Consider the following 21,487-nt stretch of genomic DNA (forward strand, 5'->3'; position numbering starts at 1 on the left):
CGAGATTAGCTTCAGAGAGTGGGCGCTCACTCTCTGACGTATCACCTGAGGCTTTGATGTGAGTTCTAGGTTTAGGAACAGGAATCTTGCCAAGGGCACCCTCAGCCAATAATGAGGTTGGGATTTCTTCGAGGGGCATATCTGAGACAGAATTACTATTCTCTAAAATAAAAGCATTTTCTTGATTTTCCCCAGCCTCCTCTGGCACAACTTCATCAATTGGATGTTCCCCAATGTGAAAAAATGCATATCCTTCCCCTTCTTCTTCAAAGCTTCTTCTTGTCATGTCAATGGCTCCCCCTCTGGTCATTTCAAATAGCTTCCCCTCCTGAAACTGAAATGGGTTGGGAGTTCCCTCCTCAGTTGGTGTTCGAACAGGTGTTGTGTCAGGTGTTTGTCTGTCTTCTGCAAGACCCGGAAACCTTTGTTCTTCAGCCTCAACCTGTGCATCGAAGGCTACATCATCCTCATGCTTACACCCTGGGATAACATTCCAAGCCACAGGCTCTATTTGTTCACCTTTTTCTGCATAATGTATTTCTAGCACAGAGGCTTCACTGTCAGCAACTACTCTGTCTACTTCAAGTTCATCTGTACACACTTCTGCTTTGAATACCTCCTCAGCCTCTCCAAATTTTGAGAGAGCCTGAGGTTCACTGATAGAACTTGAGCGATCTGTCAGTAATGACTTAGTTTCTTTGTCACGATCTGCATGGTGCTCATCTGCCACACAGCTGGAAAAACAGTTGTCAGTGACTGTGGAATGTAAACAATCAGCTTTTGCTGCTTCTTTATTTTCATGTATTTCAACTTCTCTTTCTGTTAAGAGTATCATAGACTCTTCATTCTCTGTATCAGGGTTTTCTACCGCTCCCTGAGTGGCAGTTATAAATAATGAGCTTTCACCTGATTGACTGACACTTAGCTGTGACTGAATTTCTAACTCCTCCCTGTGTATGTCGATGCTTGAACTAATATCCGTCCCCTCCCTATGTTCATGAGTGCTTTCTGTCATATATTTTTCAGAGATTTCCTCCAATATATCATGCGATGAAGGCTGTGTAACTGGGCTAAATTGTATCATTAACTCATCATATTTGTGATCTTCTGCTTCTGATAGAGCAGAAACATCTGACGGTTTACCATCTCTCTTCATTTTGGCCTCCTGTTCCATCTCCTCAAAGGTTTTGATCTTGGCAACCATTTTAAACATCTCCTCCTCTGGGGTGAATTGTTTTTTGGTGGTGTCATCTTCTTCTGTATCATCATTGGTGAGAAAGTTCTGTTTTATGGCTATTGGAAGATATTCAGGGTCAGATATTTTGGGGTCAGAGCTCAGATTGCTATCAGTTAGTCTCTTTGGTGAGAGATTATGTATGTCTTCCCTTCTTTCACTTTCCGGTTGGAGGGTCTCCTGGGTGGTTTCCTGCTTATCATGATGATCATCATCTCTGTAAATGTCATAAGCAATACATGCTTTGAGCTGGGATGTATAATCCTCATACACAGCTGTCTTTCCTGGCATCTTGAATTCTGTGTCCTTTTGTTGAGTGGGACTTCCTTCTAGAGAGTCTGGACAGGGGGATTCTCCGGTGGGGCTTGGCTCAATTGAATCAGGGGATTTCTTTGAGGATCTATCCTCCATGACAGGACTTGCCTCTAACGAATCTCTATGAGATGGCTGTCTTGCTGACTCATCAAAAAACACAGTATTTAGGCTCACCAAATCTGCTGGTCTTTGTGGTGTGTCAGAACAGTATGGTAGGTGCACAAATTCTTGTGTTTTCTGGATTGAGTCAAGAGCAACTACACAATTATCTTCCTGGTCATTCTTACAATCATGCATTGTCACAGATGACCTTTGAAGGTCAAGGGTCTCTTCAGCTGAGTCATCAAAATGTGACACTGCAGTGGGTGAGGTTTTAGCCTTATCCTCAGATGAACAACCTTTGGGGCCCTCAGCTTCATGGACTTCATCTGTCTGCCATCCACTTTCCATAGCTCCTATTTTATTGATATCCATCATTTTTAGTTCTTTATCTTCTGTTGACATTGTTTTATGTTCAGTGGAGAATGTAATTGTCTGTCTTTTAGTGTCCCTTGTCAATATAACTTGTTCATAACTCTCATGGATAACATCCTCTTCTGGATGGCATTGCGTCACCACCGGCCTCTCCTTTAGATATTGATCCAAGTCACTACTGAGCAGTGACAACATGCCTGACACATCCTTCACGGTTGTAGATTGTTGGTGAGGAGTCTTTCTCTCAATGTAAACTTCTTGGAATGGTGTCTCCTCTATTGGACTTGGTGACAATTCTTTGACTCCAACCACATCAGTTTGGATTTTTTCATCTCTCTCTCTACCTTCCATATCCTCCAAATCAATACTATCTACTATTTGTGTTTTTTCATATGCTATTGGTATCTTTTGCTCCTCACTGGAGAATTTTTGGATTTCTCCACAACTACTCTTTTTGGGAAGAATAACTTGTTCGCATTTCTCCTGGCTAACATCCTCCTCTGGAGCTCTACTGATCACAGGCCTGTCCTTAAGGTATTGGTCCAAGTCATTATTCAGTAGTGATAGCATGCCTGACATTTCCTTCACTTTTGTGGACAGTTGATATGAGGCCTTTTTCTCTATCCAAACTTCTTTTAATGGCAGCTCTTTAACCAAGGTTGTGGTTGTTGGTTTGGCTTCTTCAGCTCCCCTTGTGGTCTTATTTTCTTCCAGTCTTGCATTATCTATCTCTTGTGATGTGACATCTACTATGGACAATTTCTTTCCATCAGTGGAGATTGGGAACATTTCTTTTTTTCTGTCCCTTGTCAGAATGACTTGTTCAAATTTCTCCTGAACAATATCCTCTTCTGGTGGTCCACTAACCACAGGCCTACCCTCTAGATACCGATCCAAGTCGCTGCTCATCAATGACAACATCCCTGACATATCTTTCACTGCTGTGGATGCCTGGTTAGATGTTTTTCTCTCAATGTGGAACTCATGGAGTTGTGGCTCCTCAATTTCAGTGTTTATTATCATTTTGACGTCTATTGCTTCAGTTTGAGAAGAGATTAATTCATTTCCATGGTCTTGTCTCACCTTGTCAACTTTCAATTCCTCTGAATGTATGACATACATGTCTTCTCCTCTAGTAGAGAAGGTAAGCATTTCAGAGTTCATTTGAGGAGTAACTGCCAGCTCGTCATGTTTTTCACTCTCTCCTGAGCTAGAATGAGGTGTCCCAATGTCCACACTGGTATCTGAAGACTCAGCCATACCTTCATGCTTGGGACTCTCAGGGCTTTGATCCTCCTCTTCCATTTGATTCTCAGTTAGAGAGAGAACTTCCCCACTATCAATTTTCATACAAGGACTGAAGATGGAGGCTGGGTTCGCATCAGGATTATCAGCCAAGACCTCCTCCTCAGGTGTCTCTAGCTGACAGTTCACATCTCCTGCCTTTGACGTCTGCCTGAACAGCTGGTACTCAGGACTTTCTTCTAGCTCAGCCTTTATGTCGGCACTGAAGTCCTCAGAAGGTCTGCGATCAGGGCTGATCTGTATGTCTTCAGATAACCTCCTACCACTGCTTATGACTGGTTCTTCTAACTGCATCCTGTCTAGGCTCTTCCCTGACAACTCTGTTTCCTCTCTCTCTGGGCTAACCCCTCCATCATCACATTGAGCTCTATCAGTACTTTTTACTGTCTCTCCAAAATGACCAATATCTGAAATAAACTGTGATTGCTCAGATTTCTCTCTCATTAAGCTTATTGCTTGCTCCTCTAAGTTTATGTTGTCATATGTCTTAACATCACTCTCTGGACAGAAAATTTTGAGTTGTGTTTGAATTAGGGTTTGTGATGTTGGCTGCTGAGTGGGACTGTGTACAGTGTTTTGTATCTCTTCAGAAACTACTGATTCAGATATTAAAGTTGAACTAGAAGATGCAGCCATGGCTTTGTGTTCAAAAAGCCCCGTTTTATTTTTTGAAGGGTCCTGCCCCGTCTGGAATGCTTTCATCAGCTCCCTAACAGACATAGTCTCCTCTAATCTTTCTGTCTGAGACCTGGGGGATTTAGGAGACTTGGGAACTTTGGGAAGTTCTGGCATGTCTGCCTCCATCCTCTTTGTGGAAATGAAAGATTTAATTTGAGAGACTGATACCTGTGTATTTTTCTGCACCTCCTCCTCTTCAACTTTTTTCTGTAAAGCTCTGACCCTATCCTTTATGGATCCAATAGGTGTCTCAACCACTAGAGGAGACACTGGTGGGTCCATGGCTGTGGCAGGTGCAAGGCCATTCTCCCTGAGAATAACATCCCCATCCAAGGACTCCTCAGAGCTCATCCTTTCCAGCTCTCCCTCAGAGCTGCTGCATCCAGAACGCTCTCTTTCTCCTAGTTTCTTCCGAATAGGTTTCTTGATATCCGGTGGACGCCGTTTGCCATCACGCTTTAGAGTAACCTGTTCAAATCTCTCCTGGATGATGTCTTCTTGAGAACCAAATGTCACTACAGGTGTCTTTTCCAGGTATTGGTCCATGTCCATGCTAAGGTGTGAGACCATGCCTGACATGTCTCTGACCTCTCTGGCAGGTCTACAAGAGGTCTTTCTCTCAAGACAAACCTCCTGAAATTCCGGTTCTTGAACATTGGGGTTCATTTTGGCTCCAACAACCTTTGTCCCAGAGATTACAACCCACTCCTCCTCTTTTTTAGCATTAACCTGTAGTACTTCCTCTCTACTATCTTGTATCCCTTCTCTTAGAATCTCTCCAACCTTCTCCAGCTTCTCTTTAAACTGCTCCACAATCTCCAAAGGCTCTCCTGACACATTTTCCTCTGCCCCTCTAGCTCCTCTTCTGTCTTCATCAGTTAAGTGTTCCATTTGCTCTGCTGTCAAGATGGCAGACATTTTGATGAGGTCATGCTTCATGTCTGACACCTCTGAGAGAAGGTCCGGGCTTGCCAGGGTTGCAGGGTCAAGAGGTTGGTTAGTTTTCAGGGAGAATGTCTCAGTTGATTCAGTTTCATCATCTTCCATTTAAAAATGAGTTCACAACCAAAGAGGGTAAAGAACATAAGGGAGAAATGAAGTAGGGGAAGAGAGACATCGGAAAACTGTGGTCAAGACAGTGATATTAAAAAGCTATCTTCAGTTCAGAGAGTAAGGAGAAGACTCACAGGTCAGAGGATAAAGGAGTCTTGAAAAGGAGATTATCTGACAAAGTGACCCAGAGGAGTTTGGAGGAGAGGAGAGCAGCAACAGCATAAGCAAGCACAGAGGAGTAACAAAACAAGTGGAATATGGACAAAAAATAACTGTATTCATCTCATATGTTTGACTACAAGATAGTCTACAAAAAGAACCCAAGGAAACAGAGAAACCTGAATATGGAACAAATGGACAAGATGGAAGGATAACAGACAAACAAAACATCTCAAGATTGTTGTTGACATGAAGAGTCATGTCTACCGACAAAATAATTTTTCAAAGCATAGAAAACATTAAGCTTGGTATACACTGAAAAATTAATAAAAAAGTCTTGACAAAGAGAAAATGTGAAAAGGTATTACTGGAAAAATAAATAGGTCATTGTTACTGAAATTTATGAGTATGCTCTAAAATTTTAGAATAACCATTACTTGTAAGTGATGTAAAGGGGTTCACTGATATGAACATTGAAAACATGAAGTTGCTCACATTCTGTGTAACAATAAAATTATAGCTTTATAATCATTAGAAGTTCAAGTTGTTATAGGCTTGAACAGTTTGTGACACAATCAGATACAACAATTCAACAACAATAATTTAATTTTAGAATGTTTAAGGCCTATTACACAGATGTAAAAATAACCTAATGTAAAACATTTTATTCTATATTTGTGTAACAACATGTGACAACACTGGTATCGAATATCATACCAGGTTCAAATTTGTTAATAGTGCTTCCAATATCTTTGTGACCTCCGGAGAATGTAAAAAAAAATTGAATATGGATTTAATTAAAAATAAAACTACATGTATGAAAGCAACTTAAGAGAGTTGTTCCATGAAAGTCAAACATGCTAATGCACTCAAAGTAAATATATCAAAACATATAATAGAGGCCAAAATAATGTAAAATGATGAGAATATAAATAAACCAGCAACTAATCTAGAGATACTTTTACAATGAACAAACAACATGACATTGTTTGTGTGAGTTTGTGTAAAGAGCAAAGAAAGTGTGTTAGCATGCAATTGTTGAAGGAAGTGACCTGAGAGAAAAACAAAGGTCAAAATAAATACTTCTTATATGTTAATTCCACAGTAACATAATTATTCTCATGATAAGATGAAATTCTAATTAAATAAATGAATGAATACATGAATAATTCCTTTGGAATAGTTTTGAAATTGAAGCACATTTGAGTAAATTAGAATAAAAAGTATTCTTTTGACCTTAATTTGTGATTTTCAATAAAAATTAAAGCAAAGGTTCATAGCCATCACAGATAAATTAAAATGTTCTTGATCAGTGGATGAGCAAGGGAGGGAGAAAGTGAGTGGGGATTGGAGAGGGGAATGCGGTGCACATCAGCCATAGCATAGCGGCCAGTGACCAACATGTAACTATACACACTGTTAGTAGAGGAAATTAAGAAAGCAGGGTTAATCCAAATGGTTATTACTGCATGTTAAGCAGTGCAACTCTTTGGTACATACAGTCTGTCATATTACTAAACAGCATTTGTTACAGTACTTTCGCAGTATTCATAGTGTTGTCACAGTGAATGCTATGAAACCTGAGGCAGTAATTTTTTTTAACTAAGGATAATTATAGTTATTAAGTGTGGTGTCCTGCAGAAACCTTATATCTCCAATTTATCATTTTTTACTGTAATTGAAAATGTATTGTAAAATTTCCCAAATGCATGGATGTCAGTGGGAAAATCAATCCATTTTTTTCTATTTTTGAAAGGTTTATAAAAAACCTAAAACGTTTTTGCAGGATACTCAGAAACACGCTCTTTTTGTCATGAGGAAAACACAAAAATAGCAAAGAGTTCAGCTTACATTTCTTGTCACTCTTTTCACTCTGCAAGAAAGGAAGTCAAAAATACATATTTAGCTATTATGTAATTACTTTCTTTCTTTCTTTCTTTCTTTCTTTCTTTATGTAGTTATTCTTTCTTCAATGTATTGCTATATCAAGTAAACTATTTACCTCATCATCTGCATCTTGGTCTGAATCAGACTCCTAAGGAGAAGAGTAAAATCATTTAATATCAACCAATTCAATCATTGCTAGTAAATGTCATTTACAATTATTACATGCTGTAAGTACAGACTGAATGTTGAGGCTGACCTTTGAGTATGTTGGGAGGGTGATGTTGAGGTTGCAGATTGCATTGTGGTTAAGACTACGGTAAGTGCGTGGCTCCTTGGTGAAGGACAACCGACCACACGGCTCCTGTGCTGTGTCTCGAATCTGTCAATCAGTGAAACAATTAGCCCATTAATTCCATACATTTTGACTTTTTTTGCCTCTAATAGAAACAAACAAATGAATAGAAATTCCAGAAATTTACGTATACACGTACTTTGATGAAGAGGGCTAGTCTGTTCTCTTTGAAGGCAAAGAAGCTGAAGACATGGTGCTGTCCGCTCTTGGTAAGAGGCACCAGGTTTCCAAAGCAGTCAGCAAATATAGGTTTTCCCTCCAGCACCTGTGTGTGGATATGACAGCTGTTTCCATGATCCAAACCATTAAAAACAACCTCCAATTAGTGAAGTTAGGGGAAGCAAGCAAACTCATGAATCACACAGCAGCAATCCACGAAAACAGTTATTTCTCCTTGCAATTTGCAAACCAAGTGCATAGATAACTGGAAAACAGTTCAATATTTATGATGGATCTAAAAAAATTACAACAGGTTGCTTATCCTAAGAACCAGCTGGCCAGATCTAGATCTACACTTCTCCTTCTGCACTGGCCCTTCCTTGAAGATTACCATGGAAGCAATGCCCACGTTTTGAGCTCCTCTTCCTCCTTCCCCTTCACTCCTTCTCCTCCATTCGCCATTATACTTTCTCCCTGCTCTGCTTCTATCTCCTCTCTGTCTTTTCACCTCTGCATCTTGGCTACAGGCAGCTCTCATCCACTTTAGCTGAATCCCCTGTCTCACACTTCTCTACCCGCACTTATCCCTCACCATCCCACTGTACCTCTACGTCTCGGCTGCGGGCGACTTCAGTGAAGTTCTCCTGCTGCTCCAGAGTCTTGTCCATCTTGTCGTCGGTCATGCAAAAACAGCGTAGGCGGGCCTCGATGGGGTCCAGGGTCTTGGCAAAAATGACAAACTTGGCCATGTACGGGACACAGATGATCTCCCTGTACAGCTGAGAGGAGAAATTGACCGACTCCTGGATCTGTCGGCAGTCTATCAGCCAGAACCTAGGAATATGAATGAGACTTTCAATCAATAACTGATTGATGGAAGCTTTCAAGAAGTAGATGGAAGCTAGGTAATTATGGTGAAATCTTGGAACACCTAGATGAAGACAGACAGGATTTTGATCAAACTCTCAGGCTTCTGAATAAAGGAGGCTTAATTAGAAGAGCATTTAATACACCACATTTAAAAACTTAAGAAGGCTTTACCTCGCTGACACATTTGTGGTGAAGGACACACATTGGTTAACGAAGGTGAGAGGTGTGGAGCCAGTGATGTCCTCCCATTGGGCAGGAGTGGTTCCACCTGAAACACAGAGTCAAAATTAGTTTCCAAACCTGTCACACTAAATTTGTTGTATTTACAAAACAGGAAAATTCTGATGGGCTTTTCACTGTGCTGGCCAAGCATGCATCAATGAAAATATGTTATGTTACTTGCCAGATGTGTTTGACTTGTCAGTAACATATTAGATACTGACTATGACCATCTGACATCACCACAAACAGAAGTGGTAGCTGATGATGGGCTGTGAGGTCCAGTATTCAAGTAATGCTGAATTATATCTGCAGAAAGATGTTTGTCTATATGGAAGGCTATGTAAAGATAGGTTTGAATTTTCGGCCAACTCACCAGTAATACTGCACAGCAAACGCAAGGTGGGGGTCTCCCCACTAAACACGGTCGTTGTTCCATCATTGTTGGAACTCTTGGGAATTGGGATTGTCATGGTGATTGGCTTGTGGAACTTCCTCCTTCTTGGTTCCAGTGTGACGATTGGGCTGAATGTGGCCTTGTTACCGAGAACCTTTCTCACTACCTCGGCAGTGATCGGCTGGGCCTAAGACAAAGTACAAAAAAATATCAACTTCATTTCAACAACTTTAACTGTTGCCTTTACTAGTTTCCTTGCCTTTGAATGGATGTAAACAATTCAGACACCTGTCTGGCCAAGGGATGCACTATATGTACCTGTAGCCCAACTCTGATCTTCTTGGTGAGGGCTCCCTCAGGGAAGACAGCCTGGACCTGAGGCACCAGAGTGCTGCTCAGGACCCCACCCTCTGGGCCAATCAAATGGCTGTCTTGCTTGATCCGTGACACCACCGCAAAATACTGTGGGAAGTCCCGGGTGATGATGCGGCATATTCTCTTCTTCTCCAGCTCCTCAGGGGAGTCCAGTTCTGCAAAGAAAGCCCAGAGATGTATAATCAAGACACTGTGAGCAGGAATAGTGGCACAACCACTAAAATGACACTTAATGGATAGTTATTACTACTCCTTCAAGATCCATGGCTGATCTATCCTACACAGCCCCTTCAAACCGCAAAGTGAGATATACCACTGTATATGTGGCTCATTTTGCACAACCTCCATCTGAAATCACAGTTCATATTCCCACTGTAAATCCCATACCTTCGTCCATGCCGTTGAGAATCTGGTTGAGCTCCTCCTCAGTGTATTCACAGTGGTGCTCCCTCCAGCTCTCACCTGTCTCACTCCTCAAGATCACCAGCTCTCTCTCGGTCCCCCGCAGAGCTGCAAAGTGGGGGATCTCCACAATCACAGGCCTGAAAGGGGTGAGGAGATAATCTCAAATATAAGATGGAGAGATAAAAGCACACAACGCATGGCAACAGTATGGCAGTGGGCGCCGACTTAATCAGAGATGATATGATGGTGGGCATAAAAGATTCAAATTTGAGTAAAAAAAAACATCAGGAGTATGTCATGCTTACAGTGAAAAAAAATATGAAATAACAAAGAATCCAACTAGAAAGGTGTCAATTGGCACTGTACTGGGATAGACGGAGGCAAGCAGGATAACACAAAACAACAAAAAGCCATAGGTGAGGTGGTTTTGTTGCAAATGAACGCTTGTTCTTCTACAGTACCAAGAAACAAAGAAAGTAACTGGGCTCAAAGAAATAGCAAAACGTACACACTAATAGTATCTCACTGGGGATTCAGAAGTGCAAACTGAGGTGGATAGGGTAGAAGTGTATGGGTGGGTATATGACCAGGATGCCAGGGTGGTGGTGTGTCCCCACCCCGTGGCCCTACCCGAGGAACTTGGTTCCTGGAGGGCCCAGCTGCAGGATGCGACTGACCAGGCTCTCACCCTCATTCAGAGGGGGTGGAGCTGTGGGAAGGTGGAGCTTACTGATCCATACGCAGCACAGAGGAGGAGTGGAGAAGAGAGTATGAACACACATTCTCATGCACAACAGTATGAACGCACACAGACACACATTCACACACACACATATATACACACTCACACACAGACACAAACTCAAACACACGCTTACCCCAGGAACTGGGCACCGGTGGGTCCCACTTCTATGATGCGACCAGCCAGCCCCTCTCCCTCCACCATAGGGGGCATAGAGGCGAGACGGTGCCTCTTCACCAGCCTGCATGTCACCCGTGTAGGCGCAGAACACTTCCTGGGTGGTACAATGATTCGCAGGCCGTTGTGACGGCAACCACGCATGGCCCCGCCCCTGGCATCAACCATGAAGCTGACCAGGAAGCTGAGGAAAAAGGCCAGATAAACTAGTTGTCAACAACCCAAAATGTATTGTTCATCAATAGGAAATAAACGTTAGTACAAAACAAACACTCAAATATGTAATATTGTTTGACACAGACGTTCAGTCTGCGGACTGTGAGCCTCCATGCAGACAAAGCAACTCAGACTGAAAACGCACTATTTTTATCATATCCATCATTAGTGATACAACAACAAGCAGGTATCGACAAATAACATTTCATTCCAGCCTGTCCTATTCCATTGTTTTCAATCCTTTCCAGTTTCATTCCATGTGAAATAATTTGCAAGGCAGGCAAGTAAAGAGGAGGGCATTAAACAAGATTCTTCCAGGAGCATATTTTGTATCAATGCGCAAATAAGTATGAATAATGATTTAAATATTGGATGTCTTCAGGCAGGTGAGTGCTTACAATAATACTTAAGCTTTCTGTACATAAAATGTAAACAGAACTGACTTTAACATCATTTAGTTTATCAAAGATGAAGCCTGGAAGTGGAAAAATCATGCATCATGAAATTGTGCAAACATAAGATAGGGACGAGAGTGTGAGAGTATGAAGGAGGACAGAAAAAGTAAGGGTGTGGAGGAGAGAAGAAGAAAGAGAGAGTAGCCAAGATGAAGAGTATCACCTGCTGTTGTCATGGTCTAGGCACGGGGAGGAACGGCTAGAAGCAGAATACAACAAACACAATCACAAACACAGCCAGGAGAGGAGAGAGAGAAAAAGAGATTGAACAAAAAATGTGAAAGGAGTGAAAGGGGTAAGAGTGAGAAAGAGTGAGAACAACCTGATCAGAGACAGAAAATGACACAGCAGCAAAGAACAGAGAAGGGAGAGGAGAGAACAGAAAAGTGGAGGAGTGGGAAAAAATACAAGGGTAAAATAAATTTGATTTGGAGGTGAATCATACACCCCGATACCTAAAAAGTGTGTGAAACACAAAGGAGTGTCCATTTCAAGAGCAATTACATAACCTTAGCATGTTTACTACTACTCCAGGAAATAAGTGTGTGTGTGTGCATGTGTGCTGGTGTCTGTGTGTGTGTGTGTGTGTGTGTGTGTGTGTGTGTGTGTGTGCACTAACCCAGAGTGCAGCAGGTTGGAAGACAGCACCACGTTATCAAGGTGCTCTGCGCCCCAGCTCAGACGGAACGAGTCCTTGTCATTCTCTCTAGACAGAGACGACACCTACAGACCAAGAAAAACAGTAGTAGGCCAGTTGGCAATGCAACTACAATCATACAAATCACTACACTGTTTGTATGATTTGTCTGTACCTGGTGGCTTGTAAGCATGTCTTCTATGAGAACCCCTTCTCTCTGGTGGAAACTTTGGTGAATGGGAGTCTGCTGGGGCCTGTTGGAATGGGGAGGTGGATTAGGTGAAGGAATGAGCAATTTGTAATCACCTTCTTCACACATGCCCATTGTAACTGCTGTCGATAAAGAGGCTGGATGTGAAAGGAGACTTTTTGTGTCTTTTTTTGTGTCTTGGTGTGTGTGTTGTTTGTGACCTGTCCAGGTTGTGGCTCATGTAGCTGAAGCCGTCCAGGTAGTGTCCAGGCAGAGAGTCGTCTCCCAGCTCTCGGAGGTCCTCTGCTCTCAGATACTCCCCTCCGTCCCCTGTCATAGTGTCCTCACCTGGGGGAGAGAGAGATGTGATTGTTTGTGATTGATTGTGATTGAGATCAAATTGCTGTGTTTCCACTTGGCCTGAAAACGGTTCCATGGCTGTATTCATTTAAATATGTGTCCACGTGATTTTCCTGCTCTCCCTTCCATCTACATATACATTGTACCACCTGAGCACCCCATAAATTAGGTTTCAAAGACCTGATAGCAAGGTGAGAAAAAAGTTTTTTGCCTGTCCACACCACTCAATCAATGTGTTCTAGCGTGATGAAAGATGGAAAAAATTGCATTGAATTGACAGGTGAAACCATAATCATCCTTATTGATCATATCCACACCCTCTATAATCTTCGTGCAGTTAGTTTCCACTGTCGCATTAACACGCACTCCACAGAGCTGCGACTATCCCCTGTAAAAACAAGGTGTTAGAACAATGCAGCTGTGCCTGAGGAAAGACAACAATAAATAAAACTGCACAGCAACAAAACAGCCATATTAACTGTGAAGACTTTCTCAAAGCAGACATCATGGGGTTTAAGAAGTTAAGAATGAGCTAACCCACGGACATGATTTCTGTGACTTTATTGCTTTAGCAGTTAAAACCATTGCAGCATGCTCCAAATATGATTACACTGATTGGGTACAAGAACACAAATATAGTCCACGCCAAGCAGGCCGAGCCGGACAGAGCAGTCTGTAAATTTTCCAATACCTTCCAGCTCCACAGACATCTCAGTGAATGGTTCGTCTTCCATGAGCCTCAGAGCTATGGAACACACAGCTTTAAGAACTACAGCTATAAAACTACATTACCCACAACACATAGCTCTTATGACCAAAAAGGAAATTGTCTTCATCATAGGGTAACTTTGGAATATACTGTCTGATTGTGCCTGTAATACAATGACCTCCATATGGTCCTAATCATCACAGTAGCACATGAATCACAGTGTTTATGAGCTTGACAATGTCTTTCTTTCGCTTTCTGTGTGTGAAGTAACTCACCCTCTTCATCAGAGACATCCAGGATCTCAGTCATGGTCTCTGGAACATTGAGCTTGTGTTTCTCTGTAACCGTCTGACGTGACACCCGTTCACAGCCATGAAAAGATACAGACAAAATGGCAATATGAGAAACAGGGGATTTAACTGGGTTCTCTGGGAAATTTGGGGCAAAGTAAACTGGTCCAAGATCTAGAGTCTGATGGGATCACTGTTGGAGCTTACCGTTGTTGTGGTGATGACCTCCTCAGTGACGACCTTCAGCGTGTCCACCACAGAGATGTAACCCAGACGTCTAGCAATGGACAGAGCAGTGTTTCCATTCTGACAGAAAGAGAGAGAGAGTGCATGTGATTGAGAGAGAGAGAGCGAGGGAGAGGCTGCTCAATCATTTTTTTCTTAATTCTTTGTAGATTTGTGAGTGAAGGAAATGTGGACTTTTTCCTTTCTCACCACAGTAGTAGCATTGGGTTTAGCCCCATGCTGTAGCAGAACATTGATAATGTGTGTGTTCCCTTGTTGTGCTGCCTGGTGAAGGGGTGTGTATCCATTCTATAGACAAAGACATAAGGAGATCAATTTTGGTGTTTTGTATTGAATGGTCATAGTAACAACTAAAACAAAAAGTGCTTTAACTGTTACTGTTATTACTCTTGCAGAGTAACGTGATCAGAGCTTGTCAGACACCTACTTTGGTTTTGGCATTGACACTGGCACCTTGCTGTAACAGGAAGTTCACCATCTTGGCGTTTCCATAGTGACAGGCCACTATCAGAGGGGTATATCCAAGCTGAAGTGGAAAGAGAATAAGGAAATGAAAGAGAGGAAAAAATACTGCATCCATGAACTAAAAAATGTAACTTAGCTGGGGATCCCCATCACCTCAGTGACCACCACACGTCTTGGGGTCCACAAACATTCATACCTATGGGCAATCCAGAGTGTCCAATCCACCTGAGTTGCATGTCTTTGGAATGTGGGAGAAGAAACTGTAGCACCCGATGGAAACCCACGCAAACATGGGGAGAACATGCAAACTACACACAGAAAGAGACGGGTCCCTCTTGCTGTGAGGCAACAGGGCCAACCACTGAACCATCATGCCACCAATTGAGACTACCACAAGTTACATTATTCAAAAAAATAGAGAAAGAAATTGCCTGATTCTATTTTTGTGATTTCTGGGATAATTTATCAGCAGAACTATGCCTTCAAATTAATGAAATGTCTTTCATAAGGTTTTTGAGATGAGCCAGGCCCAAGTAAACCCTGCTTTGACTTGCTGTGGGAATGTGGCCATTGAATGTAAAAAGCAGCTGAACAGCTGAACAAGCAGCTAAACACTAATGCAGCAAATGCACATAAAAGTAATCTATGTGGGAAATTCCACAATGTTAGGACTTTACCAGAGAATTCAAGAAACTACGGAATATACTCTCCACTTCCATGAAATCCCAGCAAGTCCATAACAAATGGGAACCCTGTATAGCTATTTGTGTGTGCATGTATGTGTTTATCTATGAGTGTGTGTGTGTGTACCTTAGTTTGTTGGTCTAAGTTGGCGTCATGTTTGGCCAGTACTTCTGCTGCACTGACCCTGTCCTCTTGGGCTGAGAGGTGGAGAGGAGTCAGTCCACTCTGTGACACACAAAGCACAGAGTCGTCTTGCTTAGTGTCTGTGTGTGTGTGTGGGTATGACTTAACTTACTTTCAGGGACACACACCAGACTTAAGACCAGTTGATTGGGGACGGCTTGTGCAATTGGGGACAATTGGGGCCATGTCCCCAATTGGTAAAAAGCTGATTTTTGGGTCAGTGGTTAAGGTTAGGGTTAAGTTAAGGTTAGGGTGAGGGTTAGGTTTAGGCAAGTAGTGGTTATGGTTATGGTTAGGGTAAATCTCCAGGAAATGAATGTAAGTCTATGTAAATACCCCAAAAGTGACTTAAGTAAACGTGTGTGTGTGTGTGTGTGTGTGTGTGTGTGAGGGAGGAGGAAAGAAAGGAGGGGGGTAACACTTTATAATAACTAACACCAATAAATTGTGAATTAATGATTATACTGTATAATGTATTATATGTATTAATCATTATGGAATGGTTAACTAACAACTAATTGATGATTATTTAATTTCCTATATTCCTAGATAATTAATAGTAAATGATATAATGTAGATTATTTAATCATTAATTAATGACATGTTAATAAATGGATTAGTCATTTATATCTTTATTATAACTGTTAAGTTAATCAACAATTGCCCAAGTTAGCACTTTGTTACTAATTTATTATCCAGGTTGAACACTTTTAAATACTTAGGTAGGTTTTTGTAAATGATTAACGAATGATTTGTAAATTCTAAATAATCCTTATGAGGGCCGCTATGGGCGTGTGTATGTGTGTATGCGTGCAGCATGTGTGTGTGTGTCACCTTGGTGGCTGTGTTGACGTGAGCTCCTTTGCCCAGCAGCAGGCTGGCCATCTCGGCGTGCCCCTCCTGGGCTGCCAGGTGCAGCGGGCTGACTCCCTGCTTGGTCAGAACGTTGGTCTCCGCTCCGTACTGCAGCAGTGCCAAAGCAATGGCCGTCTGGTTCTTCTTGGCCGCGATGTGGAGAGGAGTGTAGCCATTCTGGACAGGGAGGGGGATTAAGAGTCAGTCATTTGTAACTATTTTGTAATGTGACTGTATCTGTATTAGTATAGATCTTTCTTATTGTAGTCCCTATTGCCCCTATGGTTGGATATTAGTGTTTGATGATAATATCACTCTTTAAAATGTAAAATCCCACCTAAAAACAGGTATTGGTGATGTACCTTACATTTCTGGACCCATTTTGTTGTTTGGTGGTGTATTTTTGTTATTCCCATAACTTTTTTAACCATTTTGCACTAAAGTTCAACAATCATAAAGGGAGACATCATAAAAAAGGCAGAGATACCAATTTGTTTTTTTCTGGAAAAACCTACTATGCTATTGCTATTGCTATCATTCTCTCCACCTACACGTAAAACCCACAGGAGAGGAAAAGCCGGTACAACTAAAAAGAAAATGACAACACTTCATCACAAAATAACTCCTGGAATACACTGAACATCACAGATTGATGATACAAAACAGTGTAAGAGTGTTTGTGGGTGGATTTTCCATGTAGTTTTTCTAACCTTTGCGGTAGCGTGAGGCGATGCCCCTTTATCCAGCAGCAGCAGTGCCACCTGTTGGTTGTCATAGTGAGCTGCTACATGCAGCGGAGTTAGGCCATTCTGTAAGAGGAAGCATTTGGTTACAGCATGGATATTTCTGTTGTGTTTTGTAGACTGTATTTCCTTTATTGGTTATAAACTGTTCTCGAGTCTATTTCACAGATACAAATAAAGCCTATCAGGAGGGAAGAAGGCTCTGTCACAAATAGTCAACAGAAAACCATTATCCTCAAGAACAAGGGCAGAAGCAGCACTGCAATAGTTAAAAAGAAACATATCAGTGTGCTGTCCAGAATGGGTCTTATCCCCCAAAAAACAAATTAAAGGAAGCAGCAAAATGAAGAATTGACCGACGCTTCTTTTTTTAACTATTGGAGTGTTGCTTCTACCCCTTGTTTTTGCCTGTAATTTACAAACGAAGCCTAGTCAGTTACTAAAAAGCTCAAAGCGATGGGTATCTAACTGAAAGAAATTACTTAGCCTTGGACTAACTTCAATCCTTGTCTGTGAAACTGGTCCTATATGTTCTATATAAATAGAGTGTACCAATATGTCTGCTCTTTGGCTCACCTTGCCAGCATCGTCAGGGAGAGCTCTGCGCTGAAGGAGGAGTTTTGCTACATCGAGGCTTCCGTACTTAGCTGCTACATGTAATGGAGTGAATCCTTTCTGTAGAGGGGAAGAGAAATCCAACTTCATTTCAAACCTAAATGTCTAAGCTGTTTACTTTTAATATTTAGCTGGATATTTGTGAGCTAGTATGAGATTTTTCACATCTTCATGTGTGCGTATCTTCGTCCCCTTACCTTGGTAGCCAGTGAGTGTGAGGCCCCGGCCTCCAGCAGCACAGCGGCAGTCTCCACCTGGCCCTCCCTGGCTGAGATGTGGAGGGGGGTGTAGCCGTTGGTGGTGGCAGCGTCTGGGTGGGCCATGTGCTGCAGCAGCAGCTGGACAATATCGGTTTTCCCCAAACGGGACGCAATGTGGAGGGGGGTCTGGTCCTCCTGCGGTGGAAGAGTGGAAAAGTTATATATGTGAGAGTGGAGAGGCAACATTGGAGAAAGCAGGGAGAGAGGCGGAGATGGTGGGATTCTGGGAGACTGAGGCAGAAGAAATCAAGCACAAGCACTCTGTTTTTCTGTCACAGATTATGTATGCAATGTACAGTTTTTTCATACTAAACAGAAGGAGACAGTGATTAACACGGATGGTGTGACAGCTGACTCACCCTGGCCATGGCATCCACCAGCGCTCCGTTCCTCAGCAAACAGCGAACCACTTCCATCTGGCCTGCCCGTGCTGCCATGTGGAGTGCTGTCTCACCACGCTGGGACACACACACACAAACACACACACACACACACACACACACACACACACACACACACACACACACACAGAGAAAATGAGTACCGACACACTGTGCTAAAAACAAAGGCCAGTGGAAATGGATACTGTGCAGTTTTTCCCCCTACAGTATTTATCTATAGCTGCCAGTTGGTTGCATAAGTGTCAGGTGTTAAATTGAAAAATTGAGGTTTACTGTATGTCATGATTATTCCTGACCACAGAAAGTTGAGTTGCTGGCCAGTACTCACAATATTGCAGACGTCAGGCGAAGCTCCGTTCTGCAGCAGAAGCAAAACGATGTTCAGGTGGCCCATGAAGGCCGCTACATGGATGGGAGTCAGACCAGACTAGAGAGAGAGAGAGAGAGAGAGAGAGAGAGAGAGAGAGAGAGAGAGAGAGAGAGAGAGAGAGAGAGAGAGAGAGAGAGGGGAAGGAAGGAAGGAATTAGAAATGCAAGCAAGTTACAACCGTGACAATATACATATCAAACACATACTGTGTACTCATATTCGTGAACTCTGTCCCGAGACAGCGCCCCCAAGTGGCTCACCTCGGTAATGGCCTGTATGGAGGCTCCGTATTTGACCAACAGTTCCATCACCTTCACTCTGTTCTTCTTACAAGCGATGTGAAGAGGGGTGAAACCATTCTGGTATAGAGAGAGAGAGAGAAAGAAATAGAGAGACAGAGAGTGAGAGAAAGACAGAGAGAGAAAGAGAGAGAGAGAGAGAGAGAAAGCAATGGCAAAGAGAAGAAAGCAGAGTAAGTGAGTGACTGACTATGCTCTGGATAGTGCCTGTATGTAAGAAACAGGTATCTATGTATGATGTACAGCATGTGTGTGTATTTGTCTGTCTTCCTGTCTGAAAGTGTTGGTGAGTGCGTGTGTGTCTGTTTGTGGGTGTGTGTGTGTGTGTGTGTGCATTTGTCTTTACATGTGTCTGTATCCCTACCAGTGCTCTAGCGTTGGGGTTGGCCTTCTTGTCCAGCAGCAGCTTGGTGACTCTGTAGTGGCCACAGTGAGCCGCTACGTGCAGCGCTGTGAGGTAGTCCAGTGTGACATCATCAACGGGCGCCTTGTGCTGCAGCAGGTGCTTCACACACTCCACGTGGTCTCCCTGGGCCGACATGTGCAGCGGGGACAGTCCGTTCTGTGTGAGGACAACAAGGAGGAATGAGGGATGGAGAAAAAACAAGAAGGCAGTAATGAAAAAGGATAAGAAGCCAAGGAAGAGGGAAAGAGAGAGAAGTATCATCTGTTTTCCTTTCCTTGTGAAATTATTTGTGTTTTTTCTATTATAGCATAATAGTGCTATAATAGTGACATAGCAATACTGACATTTTTAGACTAAAGTTGCTGATAGCTAATATTTTGTGACAATATTTAATATCTTTAAATTTGACTATTTTATGCCAAAAATTTTGTTTTTCCTGGGATTTTATTCTTGGCAGCGTGAAAAAGCCTCTGAAACAGCATTTAGCTGGGACACTAAAACTGTCCAACACACCTGTTCGGTGGTAGCAGAAACTCTGAGATACACTGGGCCTTTAAATGATGAATTAATTTACAAAAAAAACATAACTGAGGCATTAAATGAATAAATAAAATGTAGGCCAATAGCAGCACACCCTAGTTTATCCAGTACAGTATCCAGTCTATTTTTGATCTCTGACTACCCAATCCTGTTATAGGTCTAAAAAGGACAAAACAATAAGATTCAAGATTCAGTATTTTATTGCCATATCAACAGAGTTGATTGGAATTTGTCTTAGTGAGCTCACTTAAACACAGACAAACACTTTTCAGCATACTAAAATTACAGTTAAAATTCGCAACGAAAATGCAGCACATAATTCCCAGTGATCTGTCAAAACAACATGAACATTTAGCCGAAATTTGGTGCATTTATTTAGCAATTCACATCAAGTCATGTAAGAGCCTCAATGTCATAGCAACAGCACAGCAACATTCTGCACATCTGCCATATTGCACCAACCCTATGAATTAGTGACGGAAAGTAGTCGATGGATGTTCATAATGTATTTATTTACCTTATGAGTAAGTACATAACCAATATTACTAAATTACTAAAAGTGATTCTCTACATTGTTTGCCACCCATTCAAATTCCGCTTATGATCCAGTACCTTTGTTCTGGCTAACATGGGGGCTCCTTTCTCCAGCAGCAGCTCCACTGCTGGGTCATGTCCACTCCTGGCTGCACAGTGCAGGGGGGTCAGCCCATCCTGGGAGACAATCACACACACACAAACACACACACAAACATATACAAACACATGAACACGCACAAAGCATAGAGCTCCATCCTGTAAGTTGGCAGCTGGTTTCTATATCCTGTAGAACAACCACCAGAGGGCAGCAAAAGTGTAGCTCAGTAGCCCTTCATTTACAGAAAGCTGCTCTGGCAACATGAACTAAGAGTCTCACCCTGGTTTTAGCATCTATCTGACCTCCGCGGTCCAACAGCAGGGCCACCATGTTGGTGTTGCCTCTCTTGGAGGCCACATGGAGAGGTGTTATCCCATTCTGAGTAGGCAGATGAGGAAACAAGGGAACAGTTAACTTTATCACTGACGGAAATTCAGTTGTAACAGCAGCAAAAAACATGGGACATAATAAACAACATAACAAAACATTATAATGAAAGCTAATAAACAGCTTTTATATTTGATGGCCATTTATACTTGATCAAAATGTGACAGGATGAGAAATATAACCTTTGACAGACTAGAGAGGTTGGAAATGCAGTCATTATAGGCTGAGAGTAAAAGGGACAGTTGTGACTGGAAGTTTCAAACGCACTGCTGTGGAAGTCTTTAAGTGGGAAACATCAGTTAGTGGTTGGACAGCAGTACAGTCAGCGTCATGATGGGCTGAGAAGTGAAAACAGGACGTTACCCTGGCTGTGAAGTCCACAGCAGCTCCTCTGTTCAGCAGCAGGGTGGAGACATTCACGTTGCCGTAGTGAGCAGCGATGTGCAGAGGGGTGAACCCACTCTGTTAGAGAAAGACAGGGAGGGAGAGGAGGAGAGAGAGAGAGAGAGGGAGGGAGAGGAAAAGAGGTTGATGGAGGACAGAAAGAGGAAGAAAGGGAAGATTGGGGGAAGTGGAAGGTGAGACAATGGAGAGTGGATAGAAGAGAAAAGAAGAGTAAAGTAAGATGGAATGGGATGGAAGAAAGAAAGAAAGAAAGAAAAAAAGAAAGAAATAAAGAAAGAAAGAAAGAAAGAAAGAAAGAAAGAAAGAAAGAAAGAAAGAAAGAAAGAAAGAAAAAGA

The 21,487-nt window shown here is 42.3% G+C and overlaps 1 protein-coding gene across 1 annotated transcript in view; it reads right to left on the reverse strand.

Moving 5' to 3' along the window:
• Positions 1-21,487, reverse strand: part of ank2a (ankyrin 2a, neuronal) — an 87,517-nt gene that overhangs the window by 50,286 nt on the left and 15,744 nt on the right. The window contains exons 8-37 of the mRNA XM_071533775.1: positions 21,110-21,208; positions 20,639-20,737; positions 20,338-20,436; positions 19,144-19,341; positions 18,741-18,839; positions 18,439-18,537; positions 18,069-18,167; positions 17,647-17,844; positions 17,411-17,509; positions 16,802-16,900; positions 16,071-16,268; positions 15,180-15,278; positions 14,332-14,430; positions 14,094-14,192; positions 13,866-13,964; positions 13,644-13,716; positions 12,427-12,647; positions 12,285-12,353; positions 12,092-12,195; positions 10,761-10,985; positions 10,513-10,611; positions 9,865-10,019; positions 9,421-9,632; positions 9,082-9,289; positions 8,658-8,754; positions 8,222-8,450; positions 7,597-7,722; positions 7,362-7,484; positions 7,221-7,253; positions 2,492-2,521 (exon numbers count right to left, since the gene is read on the reverse strand). Of these exons, the coding sequence (XP_071389876.1) occupies positions 2,492-2,521; positions 7,221-7,253; positions 7,362-7,484; positions 7,597-7,722; positions 8,222-8,450; positions 8,658-8,754; positions 9,082-9,289; positions 9,421-9,632; positions 9,865-10,019; positions 10,513-10,611; positions 10,761-10,985; positions 12,092-12,195; positions 12,285-12,353; positions 12,427-12,647; positions 13,644-13,716; positions 13,866-13,964; positions 14,094-14,192; positions 14,332-14,430; positions 15,180-15,278; positions 16,071-16,268; positions 16,802-16,900; positions 17,411-17,509; positions 17,647-17,844; positions 18,069-18,167; positions 18,439-18,537; positions 18,741-18,839; positions 19,144-19,341; positions 20,338-20,436; positions 20,639-20,737; positions 21,110-21,208 (3,786 nt within the window). The remainder of the gene's footprint in view (positions 1-2,491; positions 2,522-7,220; positions 7,254-7,361; positions 7,485-7,596; positions 7,723-8,221; positions 8,451-8,657; positions 8,755-9,081; positions 9,290-9,420; positions 9,633-9,864; positions 10,020-10,512; positions 10,612-10,760; positions 10,986-12,091; positions 12,196-12,284; positions 12,354-12,426; positions 12,648-13,643; positions 13,717-13,865; positions 13,965-14,093; positions 14,193-14,331; positions 14,431-15,179; positions 15,279-16,070; positions 16,269-16,801; positions 16,901-17,410; positions 17,510-17,646; positions 17,845-18,068; positions 18,168-18,438; positions 18,538-18,740; positions 18,840-19,143; positions 19,342-20,337; positions 20,437-20,638; positions 20,738-21,109; positions 21,209-21,487) is intronic.

Source organism: Centroberyx affinis, unplaced genomic scaffold, assembly GCF_046629955.1.
Source record: "Centroberyx affinis isolate AG114_WGS23_722 - 3 ecotype Tasmania unplaced genomic scaffold, CSIRO-AGI_Caff_v1 ptg002428l_1, whole genome shotgun sequence".
NCBI classification, from domain to species: domain Eukaryota; kingdom Metazoa; phylum Chordata; class Actinopteri; order Beryciformes; family Berycidae; genus Centroberyx; species Centroberyx affinis.